At 39.1% G+C, this 13,437-nt stretch overlaps 1 protein-coding gene across 1 annotated transcript in view; it reads left to right on the top strand.

The window, feature by feature from the left end:
* Nucleotides 1-13,437, top strand: part of LOC118816636 (neurexin-1a-like) — a 524,474-nt gene that overhangs the window by 325,460 nt on the left and 185,577 nt on the right. The window contains exon 19 of the mRNA XM_036583126.1: nt 10,354-10,535. Coding sequence (XP_036439019.1) covers nt 10,354-10,535 — 182 coding nt within the window. The remainder of the gene's footprint in view (nt 1-10,353; nt 10,536-13,437) is intronic.

Below are 13,437 nucleotides of genomic sequence, written 5' to 3' on the forward strand. Positions count from 1 at the left end.
TCTTTTAAAAAATTAAAAGTTGTGTATTTTAAGTTGTACACCATTTTATAAAATCAATGTGCCATTTGAGGCTGTACATTACAGTGATTTAGTCACAGGTAAAGGGGATTTATACTGCTTCGCATTGTGCTTAGTAATGCTTTTACCAATTATGAAATCACTGTAATGCATGGCCTCTCGTGGCTTACTGCTGTAGTAGGGCAAACATGGGTTAAACAGGCTTTGACTTGTTGTCTAATCCCATTCATCAAGACATGGCAGTTACAGTTTGATTGTCTTTATAAGTGACCATACCATGGAGAACCCAAGTTGATTGTGATCAACTGCCCCTTTTCTATATTAAGACTATTCACAACAATCTGAACGCAAACATCACATCTTTACATAAAGGAGTCCAATGTAGTTTGTATATCGCTGGAAGAAAATCTTGTATGTCCAAAATGGTAACTTCACAGGAAAAGGAAAAAAACCTACTTTACTTTTTAAGTCAATGGAACCAGAATTTTTTCCAAGTAATTTTGGGCCATTTTGTTTGGTCCATTCATCATGAAATATACTAGTTTAGAAATGCACACTTCACTCCCCAGGCTGTCCATATATATATATATATATATATATATATATATATGGATAGATAGATAGATAGATAAATAGATAGATAGATAGATAGATAGACAGGAAACTGAGCTACAATCAATATAACAGCCTGTTTTTCTATTTTGTCTGTTTTTGTGATGTCATAAAAATCAACTCTTTTGTGTACATCAGCCTATTCTGCCTACAGCAGATTAGCTCCACTCATTCATATTAGTTATGATGTTATAAGGAGTGTTTCAGCATGGACTGCTTTTTGAATGAGGTGCAATACAGGGCAGCCAGTCAGAATAGAGGTCATTTACATGTCATTCCCAAAGACACCGTAACACAAACTACCTGTGATAAAGAAAAGTCATGTAAACATGAATTAGGGCCTTTTTAAGCACATAAACCCACACAAACGGAATAATTGGCCTTGGGAGGACGGGTTAGAGGAAGTAAAATTGAAAAATATCAGATATGGGCCCTTTAATCCAAATATATCCAAGCAAAATGGATGAGCATTCCCCAGCTATGTTCATGTCTAGGGGTGGGAATCTCTAGGCACCTTACGATTCGATTCGATTACAATTCAGAGGGCTGCGATGCGATTATAAAACGATTATCGATGCATCTTGATGCATCTTTTTTTTTCTATACAGCATTTCTTTTTTTTCTCACTGTGTGACAACTTGGTACTTTTAAAGCAAAGTATTTGTAATGATCCATTGCAAATTTACTTCCAATATCTTTTATTAATAAAACAAATGGAAGTGATGTGGCAAGTGAACTGGAAAGCTCTCATTCACTGCTCTTGTTTGGAGCATATGAGGCACTGGCTGCCACTCATCTGTGATAAAATGCACTGTTACGGTGACATAAGATCCGGTGGTAGTGGATGTCCACGCAGCACGTTGTTTTTTTTTGTTTTTTTTTTGCTTTTGTAACTTTGGTTTTGGTCTCGTTGTAGAGAGTGGGGGGATCGCTGTGTCAGTAAAATATCTTCGAGACGGGACACTGTATCTCAGCTCCAAATTGCGCAACATAGCACGAAAGCCCTGGTTCTCAACAACTGAGAACTGGCGTGCAGACTGCAGGTCACCTAGCAACGCAGTCTTGCTGAGCTAGTAGCTAATGAAAAGGAGATTAAAGAGAGAGAGATTTAAGACGAACGTTTGGAGACGAATGGACAGCGCAGTTGGTTTCTTGGAACGTTAAATCTGCAATGAGAGACTGTCAAACACTAAAAAGTTGTGAAGATGAAGTCAGCTTCTCTTTTGAATTTGAATTAAGGTGGAACGGGAAAATTTGAACAAGAAGCAGGCGAACAAGAAGCTGGCGAATAAGAAGCGACTTCAGCCTCGTAAACAGTCAAACATTGAAAGACATTTTACAAGAGACTGATCTACTTTCAAGGAAAAGTGTCCTAGTGGAGATGGGAGGAAAGCTACTATAGCTAAAGGTTAAAGCAGAGCAAAATAAATCTGCGTTTTCGTTTATATTGTTTAGCCTATACTAGGACACATACTGATCACATACTGAGACATACTGGACATTAAATGTTGTGGCTCCCAAAGTGGTTTGATTTTTGTTAAAAGGACAAAATGGCTCTTCTTAACATTTGAGTTGTGACTCCTGACTTAACCTGGCTTTTAATGCAGAGGGTGCTGGTCGGATTTCTCACTCTTTCAGTAGTGTTTTTGTTATGTGCCAGAACAGACTGTCCGGGCGCTGCACTTCCGCACTTCCAAGTTCTGCCTTTTGCGTTCCGTCAACATTACGTTATAAATTAAAATTTAGAAAATTGATTTTTGACATTTGTGAATCGATTCAGAATCATCCATGTCCGCATCGCGATGCATCTTAGAATTGATCCCCTCCCCACCCCTATTTATGTCTGTGTATGAATGGATGTGTACTTGCCAGCTATAATGAAAGCTTGTAGGTGCCTCCAGAAAGCTGAGCTATGGTGTCATCTTATTTCCATCAGAGATGTAGGATTTTAATTGGATTCTTCGCCTGTTTCTGGGCAGCAGAAGGTAATATGAGGCTCGTTAGGAGAGTGAGGTCACTGCGCCAGCGGTCAGGAGAAAGACAGACTCAGGGATTGACCTTAGGTGGAGACGTCCCATGTGTCCTCTCTCTCTCTCTCTCTCACTCTCTCTCTCTCTCTCCCTGTCAGCCTGCTGTCTTGATTTCTCTCCTGTCTCTCGCGTCAAACACTGTAGTACATTTAAGATGCTAATCGCTGGGCTTGCGGAGGAATCACGCTTCATTAAGTGCCGGCAAGAACAGGCCAGGGTGCCGAGATTCAACCCCATTATGGTGCCATTAGCTACCTCCACGTTCTGACTTGTGAAGCACAAAAGGAGCCTCGTTCTCCCTCGCACCTTCACCGACCTCCGGGGCCAGCAGCCGGAAAGTGCCTCCAATTTACACATCTCCTTTAACAAGTAGCAAATTGTCTGCATTCAAAATAAGGTGACATTTTAAGGGGCTGTATCCTATATTTTTCTTGGGTTTTACATCCCTGGTAACATCTGAGGTTCTGTGTACAGTACTGTGTGAAAGTTGGAGTCCCCATGATGAATTAAAAAAAAAGGACTATTTTGGCAGCTTAGCTGTATAGAGTGGGCAGTGAATGGTAACTTTGATACTTTCACTCTAATTTTAATACTTGATTTTTTTTTTTGTTAAAAAAGAAGAAAGGATCATTTAAAACTGCACAGGTTTCTCCCGCTGTGCATCCACATCTGCGGATGTTGAGCCTGTGTAGCTGTACAAGCGAAACCAAATTCTGCATTAATCACTGCTTTCCTCTGATTAGAACAGAGAGAGAGAAAGAGAGAGGAACCAAGAGACAGGCATCAACTGAACAAGCGAGAACCAGAGAGAGTAATATTTCTGGCATGACACTATATCCAATGACTACAACAGATCCATATCGGGGGGTAGCATCCCAGGAGAGAGAAACAAACAGAGCTGTGTGCCACAGGATAATTATCATCCACCCCTGGAGCCTCGGAAAACATGAGGCACAGGATTTCACGCCCGCGCTCCTGAGGTGCGCATCGAGTTTATTTTCCCTCTCTGCTTCCGTCGAGCACAGCGATGAAGTAAACCATTCCTGCGGTCTTTCATAGCTACTGTTCCGAGGTTGGACAAGCTATGCTGAATTCTACAGAATCTTATTCAGTCCATTGAGAAATTGTAGCACAACTGTTATGTTGTGCAACACAATAGACAATCAGGTACAATGAAAGTGGCTATGCTTAAATTGGGTCTAGCTACATGAAGGGCTTCAAAACACATGCATAAGCATTAAATAGCATACTTGAAAAGCAAAACTTGTACATTTATTAGCTTATGCTTATCAACTTATGTCAGCATTCGCAAGAAGACTTGCCATCTTTTATGACGTAGATGACATTAAAGTGACATATGGGACCTTAATTAGGAACTATGCTTCATAACAGTGCTTTAAAGGTAACGGCTGTCTGTCACTTTAGTTTCAGGGCCCTAAATGTCATTTACTTCATAAAACATCTTGCAAATAATGACACAAGCTGTTCATAAATACTCAAGTATTGCTTTTGAAATGCTGTATTCAATGCTTATGCATATCTCATAACTCCCTATGTAGGCAGACAGTTAACATACCACAGTGGTACCACTTTATTTTGGCTTTGTTTAGACCTCTTAGTGGTTTGAATTCACTCTGAAACAGAATTCATTCATGTAAGCTTACTCACATTGACTGTAGGAGATGATGTTTTAAATGAAACATTTCTCAGAACCTCTTAAACACATACATTCAAGTCAAGTAAAATTCTCTATTAAGACTTGTGTTCAAAAAAAGCTGTGTAGTGATTGTTGATAAGGCCAACATGTAGTACACTGAAAGCTAAAGGTTTGGTTCCCATCCAGGCAACAGTACCATCATTTTACCAATAACAGTCCTTGGACTAGATTCCTGACATTACATTCACCACAATCAGAAATCGAAATCAGAATCAGAAGTCGGTGCTATCACAGAAAAGTTTCCAAACCTGATTTGTCTTGTCCTACACACCTTTCCTCTGAACGTCACTGGATCCTCTGAATTATGAGGTCTTGCTACATACATGCACTACTCCTGTGCATTGAAATGGCATTGCTTAACCATAAGTCTACTGTTTAAGCTTAACACTATTATATAGCAACACAAGCTACTCAAATTGCAAAAGCCTTGTAACTACCACATTTGGTCTGTAGTATTTTGGTGAGGTTGCAAGTGATATGATGTCAATTCAGTGTGCAGCAGTTTTAGCTTTGATGCAACAATGGTAGTAGTTTGGCTCTTTAACAACCTGGTAACTCAGAGGATCTCCTGACAATGATGCCATACACCAAAACATATCAACTTTGGAGCGTTTTAGTTTACCACAGCAGCTGTTTTCCAGAACACCATTACCTCTTATCATAGAGAAAACCAGCTTAGAGTTTCTAATATTGGCATGACGGCGACTACCGTGATGACATGACTTCAGAGGTTCATGGTGCTCTTATGAACATTGTCCATCTGATAAACAGGGGCTCCAAATTAGACATGCAGATGTGTCCTGTGTATGCAAAGAAAATTACATATGTTGAAACGACACATTACCTCTTGCCAGGAGAAAAGCAATTAATCCTAGAAGGTTTTACAAATGTTTGTTGTTTACAGATGTAAGTTGTCTGCAATTACATATTTCCACCAGAGAGGCCTCCAGATCCCCAAACCTACACGCTGCTTTGGATACGATCTAAAAATCACTGTGAAAATGAAGCTGTTACTTGTATTATTGCACAGTTTTTAAACTATACTGATGCTGAAGAATGTCTTGACCTTTGTAATGTGTAGTCAAAATGACTTTCCACAAACCCCCACAAAATTCAATTGTTTAGACGTAAACAGTCCTTCAGATGTGGATTTTCTTTAAAATGATGGTGGTGGGAACCAAAGGTCTTGACATCTCTAATGCAAAATAAGCCATTTGTTATCCAAATGTCCACTAAACCTACATAAGTCTTTGGAGTTTTTATATACCATATTTTTAATAGGAAACATGTTAAAGTCTAAAAAAGAAGTTTTCCTCGGACACTGTTTTGACTTGCAACACGCTGCATGTATTTTTAGTCAAAAGCTTGTCGGAGAGCTCATGTAAATCAATGTCTCAGGCATCAGACAGCATATTCATAAAGATTTCCTTTCTATGAGGGAGCTTTCAAGGCACTAAACTCTTCAGACGTCTGGTTCCTATCACCACCACTGTAAACAATTCTGACTCAGCAAGGTTTCACTCATTCCACTTAAAAAGGTTTTATATAGATGCACAAAACTGTACAGCTAGCATGGTAAACCCACCAGGCCTGGAGATATGCTGCAGCTCAGTGCTTCCTCTATAATTATGATGTCAGCTTGTGTAAATGAGCAGTCAGGGCTTTGTTTGGGGTGGAGGGTGTCACCAGCACGGCGGCTGTCAGCAGCGCTCTGATTGAGTGAGGCAGGACGGGGCCCGGCGCTGCTGTCTGGAGGGCCCTTCTAACCGCTGACATGGTGTGAAAGGGCTTAATTAGTATAAGCAGGGAGTTTGGAGGAACTCATCGGGGGGACTTGTGCGTGAGTGTGAACGCTGGGGGCAAGACAGGCCATGGCGTTGTTAAATTGGAACGGAAGCTGTAGCACTGCATCGTGGGGGAAAAAAGCGCTGAGCTGATGATCACACAATACTGTGGACATGGCGCTCATTCATCAAAGTCACACTGTAGATCGCAGTAGCTGAACTGTGATATGGGACAATAGACCTTTAGGTGATGGTGGGTAATTTGGAAAATCTCAATAAAATGGCAATACTTGAAGACATTTACATGACATTTTATACTTCTGTCATGAGTAGGCTGAAAAGCATAAGCAGAGTTTAGACAGGACAAAGGATGCCCCTTACTGAAATGTATTTACTGTATTAAAGGTTCTACTACAATATTGTAAACAATAACATAGCAGCAAACAACTATTTTCTACATGGATATAATGGAGTAAAAATGTCCTAAGCAGAGAATGAAGTCACACCCCTATGTGAGTGTTGTAATCTGAGCTTCTGTAGGCAACATTCAGGTGAGAGCGACCATTCAAAAATTCCTCCACCAAATATTCCTCCACCAAATATTCCTGGAAGTTGACAAGGCTTCCAAATATTCCTCCACCAAATATTCCTGGAAGTTGACAAGGCTTTCAAATATTCCTCCACTAAATATTCCTGGAAGTTGACAAGGCTTCCAAATATTCCTCCACCAAATATTCCTGGAAGTTGACAAGGCTTTCAAATATTCCTCCACCAAATATTCCTCAAAGTTGAAAAGGCTGACGTTGGCTTCCTATTCACATTTACTTGTTTCACATTAAATGATGCAGCAATTTAATTGTGTGCCTGATGCACCTGAATGTAACTACTGCACCATTTGAGGTGGAAGGGGAAAATTTATGTAAGAAGTTGGCAAAAAGCTTCACCAAGAGAGTTGAAAGGCCAGGGTGACAGGTGGGCAACAATAGCCTATTGTTGCTGTTTCACAGTACCAATAGGCCAACATTGTTTTGTCCTGTTTGCTAATGTTTGTGACAGCAGATGGTTATCTTCGTAGCAGGAATTGTAGTTATAGTTTAGCTAGGTTGTTACCCACAATTAGTTACGTTACTTGATATCTTGTTATTTGTTGTCTGTACCACATTTGCAAAAGGTTTTATGGCCATGTAGATACAAGTGTTCTAGCCCAGTGTAGTTCACCTTGGCAATGCGTGTCCATGAATTTGGGTGGCAGAGCTTCACGAAGATCCACTGAAGGGAGGGGTGTTTTTGTTTTGCTGTTGAGCTCAAATATCAACAATCATTCTCCAGAATCATGCACTGCACCTTTTAAATGAACAGAACTGTAAATATTTTGAAAATTGAGAAATTTCTCATTTTCACATTTTAGCATACATTTAAAACATTATAGCATTTTTATGGTTGCATGTCCCTGTAATGGATACATATTTACATGTGTTTTCATTTGTACAAAACATCAGATTTAAGCCTGTAATGTAAACACAGCCTTAGAAAAGCATTTTCTACATTTCTATAAATTTCGACATTTGATGCCTTTCGCTTGCTGGTTTTTGTCTGTTGGATAGTTAACTGTGTGGGCGTGTAATGGACAGTGGTCCGAGACGAGGCCACAGAGAAGCATTTGTCTTTCCTCTGTAAACGATTCTGCTGGGCTGTGGAGGAGTTGGAAATAAATATATAAATAAATGCAAAGCAGTTTATTGATATTGTTCTTGCCTTGCAAGGTAGTTTACAGGAAAATGCAGGGATTACAGTCAGCGTGATTTATTGTCCATTGTTCTTGCTGGAGTGGTTTAACTTGCTGCTCATCGATGAATATTTAAAGATCTCCGGCCTGGCGGCCATTACCCATATTTTCTGGCTAGACCGCTCCAAACAGGCTGAACCCTGTGGACGAAATGCTTGAGCAAATGAGCAGAGTGAATTCGAACAGCTTTCTCTCATTAGATCTGCTGATGTCTTGTTTGTGTATTTGTCTGCAAATGGAAAGCCAGTCCATTCAAAAGCATACATGATTATTTTCTTGCAAATATTTACTCCCTCACTCTTTCCTTCCTTTTTGCACCCCGTATTAAAATGAAACGCATGTTAGTCTCAGGTGGGAATGCATGCTGGACACACGTTGTTTAGAATATGACCACAACTGGGTGACGTCCTCCACCATTATGTCCACATCGCAGTGTGGTGTGAATGCAGTCCACACAGATTTCATATAAATATTCATTCATTTTTTATTCATTTCAGACACCTGGTGTTATACTATACCAAAACAACCCCAGACTTATGATCACTGTTCAGAAAAATTGCTAGGTTTTGTTTGCTAATGAGCGTGAAAGTTCAAAAAGATGGAAGTGTGAAGAATAATTTGGGAAACAAATATTTACATAATTATCCCAAATGTACTCAGTCAGCTTAGCCATGTTTGCACTGCAACTATGAGACTAATGTAGCTAACCAGCGACTGAAGCTTACATCGTTGTAATTAATGGTGTGCAAACTGTCATTACAGACTTGCCTTAAACTGTGTTTAGTTGTTGAGTAATCTCAATAATAGACTTGCTTACATGGTTTCTGACGCTGTGTGACATGCTGTTTTCTATAAAAATGGACAAAAGTCTGTAGCATAGATAAAAGGAGTAATGGCAGCCATTGCTTTTTTGCTAATATATATACTATTGCTTTGTGTTTAGGGTGAGCTAAAGCTATATTTCAGTGTGAACAGGGGTCTATCTATGTTTTCAGTTCATTCATTCCACTGGAATCCTCTTGTGTTAGCAAAAGCTATGGTTCGGTGTGAAAAGGGGCTTTATCTATCTTGTCAGTGCACTGATTCCAGTGGAATCTCTCATTCTGTATTCATTTATATTCAAATTTTTGCTGATTCTTTGTTTCCCATGCCATGAACATGGAGTACAGCTTGGCAGCCGAAAGAGTAAGAGAGAAAGTGATTCCGTCCAGTTAGGGCTGCACAGTAGTGCACAGTATATTATATATGTTTGCAGTAGGCTTGGCTGGCTTTTTACTGTGTACTGTGAGTGTCCTGACCAATCACAGTTTCAGATGAGAGTTATTGTTGGTGTAATCCATCAAACATAAATCTTCAACTTTGTCAGAGTATCGATTCACCAGTGCATTTTAATGTATTGCATATTGTGATTGTAATATGTAGCAGTGTAATTGCAGAATGAGAATTCTGTCCACATTCTACAGCTCTATCTCCAGTTGTACCTCTTCCTTCTCTTTTTTTATTTATTTCCTGGTCCATTATCTGAGAATCCTGTATGAGCCCCTCTTGCTTAGGCACCCGTGCTAATTACAGGGATACAAAGGCTTCGAGTCCAATTTTTGCTGCAGGTTTTTCTCGTAGACACCTGGGTCCGTTGTTGCCGCACTGTTGTTGGAGTGTTTTAATCCTTTGCTAGCAGGCCAGCCAAGCGTGTTCACCGGAGCTGAAAATTCACACTGGTTGGCACTGTGCGGGGATCAGCGAGACAGTATGAATTAAGGGGCTGCTGCCAATAAGCTTAAAACCCTCATTCGCTTTGATGTCGCTAATTGAAATGCAGCGGACTGTGTGCTTCTCCTCTGCCGTTTAAAGCTACTTGACGCTCTGTTATTCTTGGATGATGACATGATGACAAGTGCCTTGAGTCTAATTCTGCAAAAAGTAAGCGTAAATCGTCCCAAAGCATGTTTGAACCCGCAGAAGCCTGGAATTATTAGCAGCACTGTGCAGTTCATTCAATTTACGTTAGGCCTGTACTGAGGAAGGTGATAATGAATTTTACTTGGTTCTAATATCTTTTCGACATTAATAACATCTTATATCAACACTGTTATTACCAAATTCAGTGAAGTTGTGTTGATGTAATATATTATATTTATGTAGACATTTAAATCAAGCAAATTCAACTTTTTGTCTCATATTGCATTTTAATTACATATTAATTACATATTACAAACTAGTTATATAATTACATTTATATTCATGTTATATTCTGCTCCAAATTCAAATCTGCACATTTTCTATTTGTTTTAATGTCAAAAAAATGTTAGCAATATATTTGAGAGAGATATTCCAACCTAAAATAACAGAAGAAAAAAAAAGATGCTAATAATCAGTCTCTCTTTCTCCTTCTTTTTCTCCCTGCAGCGGGGACAACATACATATTTGGGCGGGACGGTGGACGGATCACATACACGTGGCCTCCTAACGACAGGCCCAGCACCCGAGCGGACAGACTGGCACTGGGCTTCAGCACGCAGCTAAAGGATGCACTGCTGATCAGAGTGGACAGCTCCTCTGGCCTCGGAGACTATCTGAAGCTGCACATTGTGAGTAAACCATGGGTTTCATACCTTATAGCGTACAGACGCAACACAAGAAAAAACATTATTATTATTATAAATGCCTCATATCGTACACTCATTTATGCAACAGAATGCAACGGTCTTAGGCTATCAGAGAAATACATATTTAAAGCTATTTATCTGGACAATAAGCATCCATTTGCTTACAGAGACATTAACATTAGAATTAATGCAAATAAACTAGGTAAGGATAAAGGATTATACCTGATTAATTGTAGCATTTTGTGAAGTGGAGCTGTCCACTTTGCTGTTGCTGTTGTTAGTTTGCTGCACATTTATTTAACTATACAACAGTGTCCAGCATGGTCAGATGCTCAAGTTGTTGCTTTAAAAGCCATTTAAAAGCTGTGTTTGAACAAGAAGGCTGTAATTGCAGATTCTGTCATGTTACAGCAACTTGACTGAAAATTGGACATTTGCGTTAATCACAATATGTTTTAATATTATATAATGTTTTACACTAACTGTCCAGATGAAGAGGTTGGAACAGTTTTTCTTGTTCCGAGACTTCGACACAGTGTTTAATTATCACAGTAGTGCAGATATTCAGTGCAATGGGTGGCAGCTATGGCATTCCATTAAAAGTAACATATGCTGTATGTATTATATTCCCGTACATTTTGACTCTGTTGTCCTCATGGCTCTGTTCTGCTATAAATGCACTGATGGTGCATAATGTGTAGTTTTGGGTGTGTGTATGTACATATATATATTCACACACACGCACACACACACACACACACACACATATATATATATATATATATATATATATATATATATATATATATAAAATGTCACGTGTGTGTGTGTGTATATATATATATATATATATATATATATATATACACATACATACACATGTGACATATTAATATGTCAAATGAGATTCACAATGCATTAAGCTTTATTGATTTTGTTATGTAAAAATCATTAAGTTTAAATAATGTGAAAATAACACTTTAATGATGCAAATTATTATGCAAATTATTAAGCATATCATCAATAAGGTATATCTTATTTGTGTATAATTGGCTGCATTTGATTCCTTTATTTTTTCATTATTACAACTAATAAAATGCAGTTCTTAGTAATTATTTCACATATCAAATCTCCAATTATGTACTAATAGTGGTCATAATGAATAAAGTTTAATGAATAGAAAATTAACTATTTAGAAGAATTGAATCTAATCTGGGATTTACTGAATAAAGAACAAGACCTCATTAAAATCCCATGCGCACACACACACACACACACACATATACATGTGTGTGTGTGTGTGTGTGTGTGTGTGTGTGTGTGGTTGTGTATACTGTGCACGTGTTGTTGATGCTTGTGTGTGTGTGTAATGGAGGCTGTTATTTGCATCTCTGACCTGCCTGCAATTCTGCTCGCTGCTCACTGACCTTCCACCCACACACACACAGCACAAAACAGTGCAGGAAACACAAACATGCACATTTGGGAGCGCACTGCATTTGAACACAGAGGCACATGCTGAGCATCTAACTCTCCCCACACCTTACTTAATAAATGTTATTATTAAAAGTTATTATTGTTTTGATATATGTTCATTATACATAATATGTAACTAGTATGTAATTAATTGGACATACAGACAGTACATACAATATTTACAGTAATGTAGTTACTTTTTTCAGTAATAGAGTAATGCATTGTAGGATACATTCTTGACATTGCAGTACAGTACTGAGTTAATAAGAATCTCATGACTTGTGTTACATATCTCAAAAAGGACAAAAATATGTTTACATTAATGCATTTGACAGATGCTGAGTTGCATCATGTGACAGATGCAGGTTAATGTACTGTTAGGAGTCTTGCCCAAAGACTCTTACAGGTATGGTGAAGTATGTTTGCCCAGGTAGGTAGTCTGCTACATGGAGGACGGTGGTATCATTTATAATATTTATAACGTGCGATACGTTTAAAACATATGTTTCCTCTATGTAGATTATCTGTGTCGGTCCTTTTATGTAATGTGTGTGGGCATGTGCCAGCACGAAAAACTCCTTAAGAGCCCGACTCTATTTTCAGAAACGCCACTACATGCAGAATACCTGAGAAGGTCTCGTCCAGGGGTAAAATTCCACTAAACCCACCACCCGGCACATGAATGCACTGTAAACACACAAACACATCTCAAACTAACAAACAACGACAACAGTAACAGTCTCTTTTTACTGAGGATGCGCACCTCCCATGAGCCTCTTCTCATGGCCCTTTGCATGCACGCCTGCAAGCTCCTTTGGCAGCTCAGCCAGAGGTGGGACACCATACACTGTATGTCCAAAGGTTTGTAGACGTCTGTCCATCCAGTGTTTCTTCTGAAATCAAAGGTGTTAATAGGGAGTTTCTCCCCCCTTCGCTGCAGTAACAGCCTCTACTCTCCTAGGAAGGCTTTACACTAGATGTTGGAACACTGCTGTGAGGATTTGATTGGATTCAGGCACAAGAGCATTAGTGAGGTCAGATACTGATGTTGGGTGATTAACTCTCCACTCTCCACTCCGACTTTTCTCAAAAGTGTTGGATGGAGCTCCTTCACTCCAGAGAATGCAGTTTCACCACTCCACTGTCCAGTGCTTAGGGTCTTCATAACCTTCTAATTAAGGTATTAGGAATTAGGCATGATGATATTAGGCCCATATGTGGCTGCTCCAGAGTGTCCTGTTCAGTTGGTGATACATTTTGGTGGCGATTATATAAGCTAAGAGTGTGCAGGTGAAATTTGAAATTCCAAATTTCTCTGCTTGTTTTAATGAGCTATGAGCGAGGAATAATTAATATCAAATAGCAATGTTTTACTTATTATAATATGCAGCTCTTAAAGCCACAGATA

This window comes from Colossoma macropomum, unplaced genomic scaffold, assembly GCF_904425465.1.
Source record: "Colossoma macropomum unplaced genomic scaffold, Colossoma_macropomum, whole genome shotgun sequence".
NCBI classification, from domain to species: domain Eukaryota; kingdom Metazoa; phylum Chordata; class Actinopteri; order Characiformes; family Serrasalmidae; genus Colossoma; species Colossoma macropomum.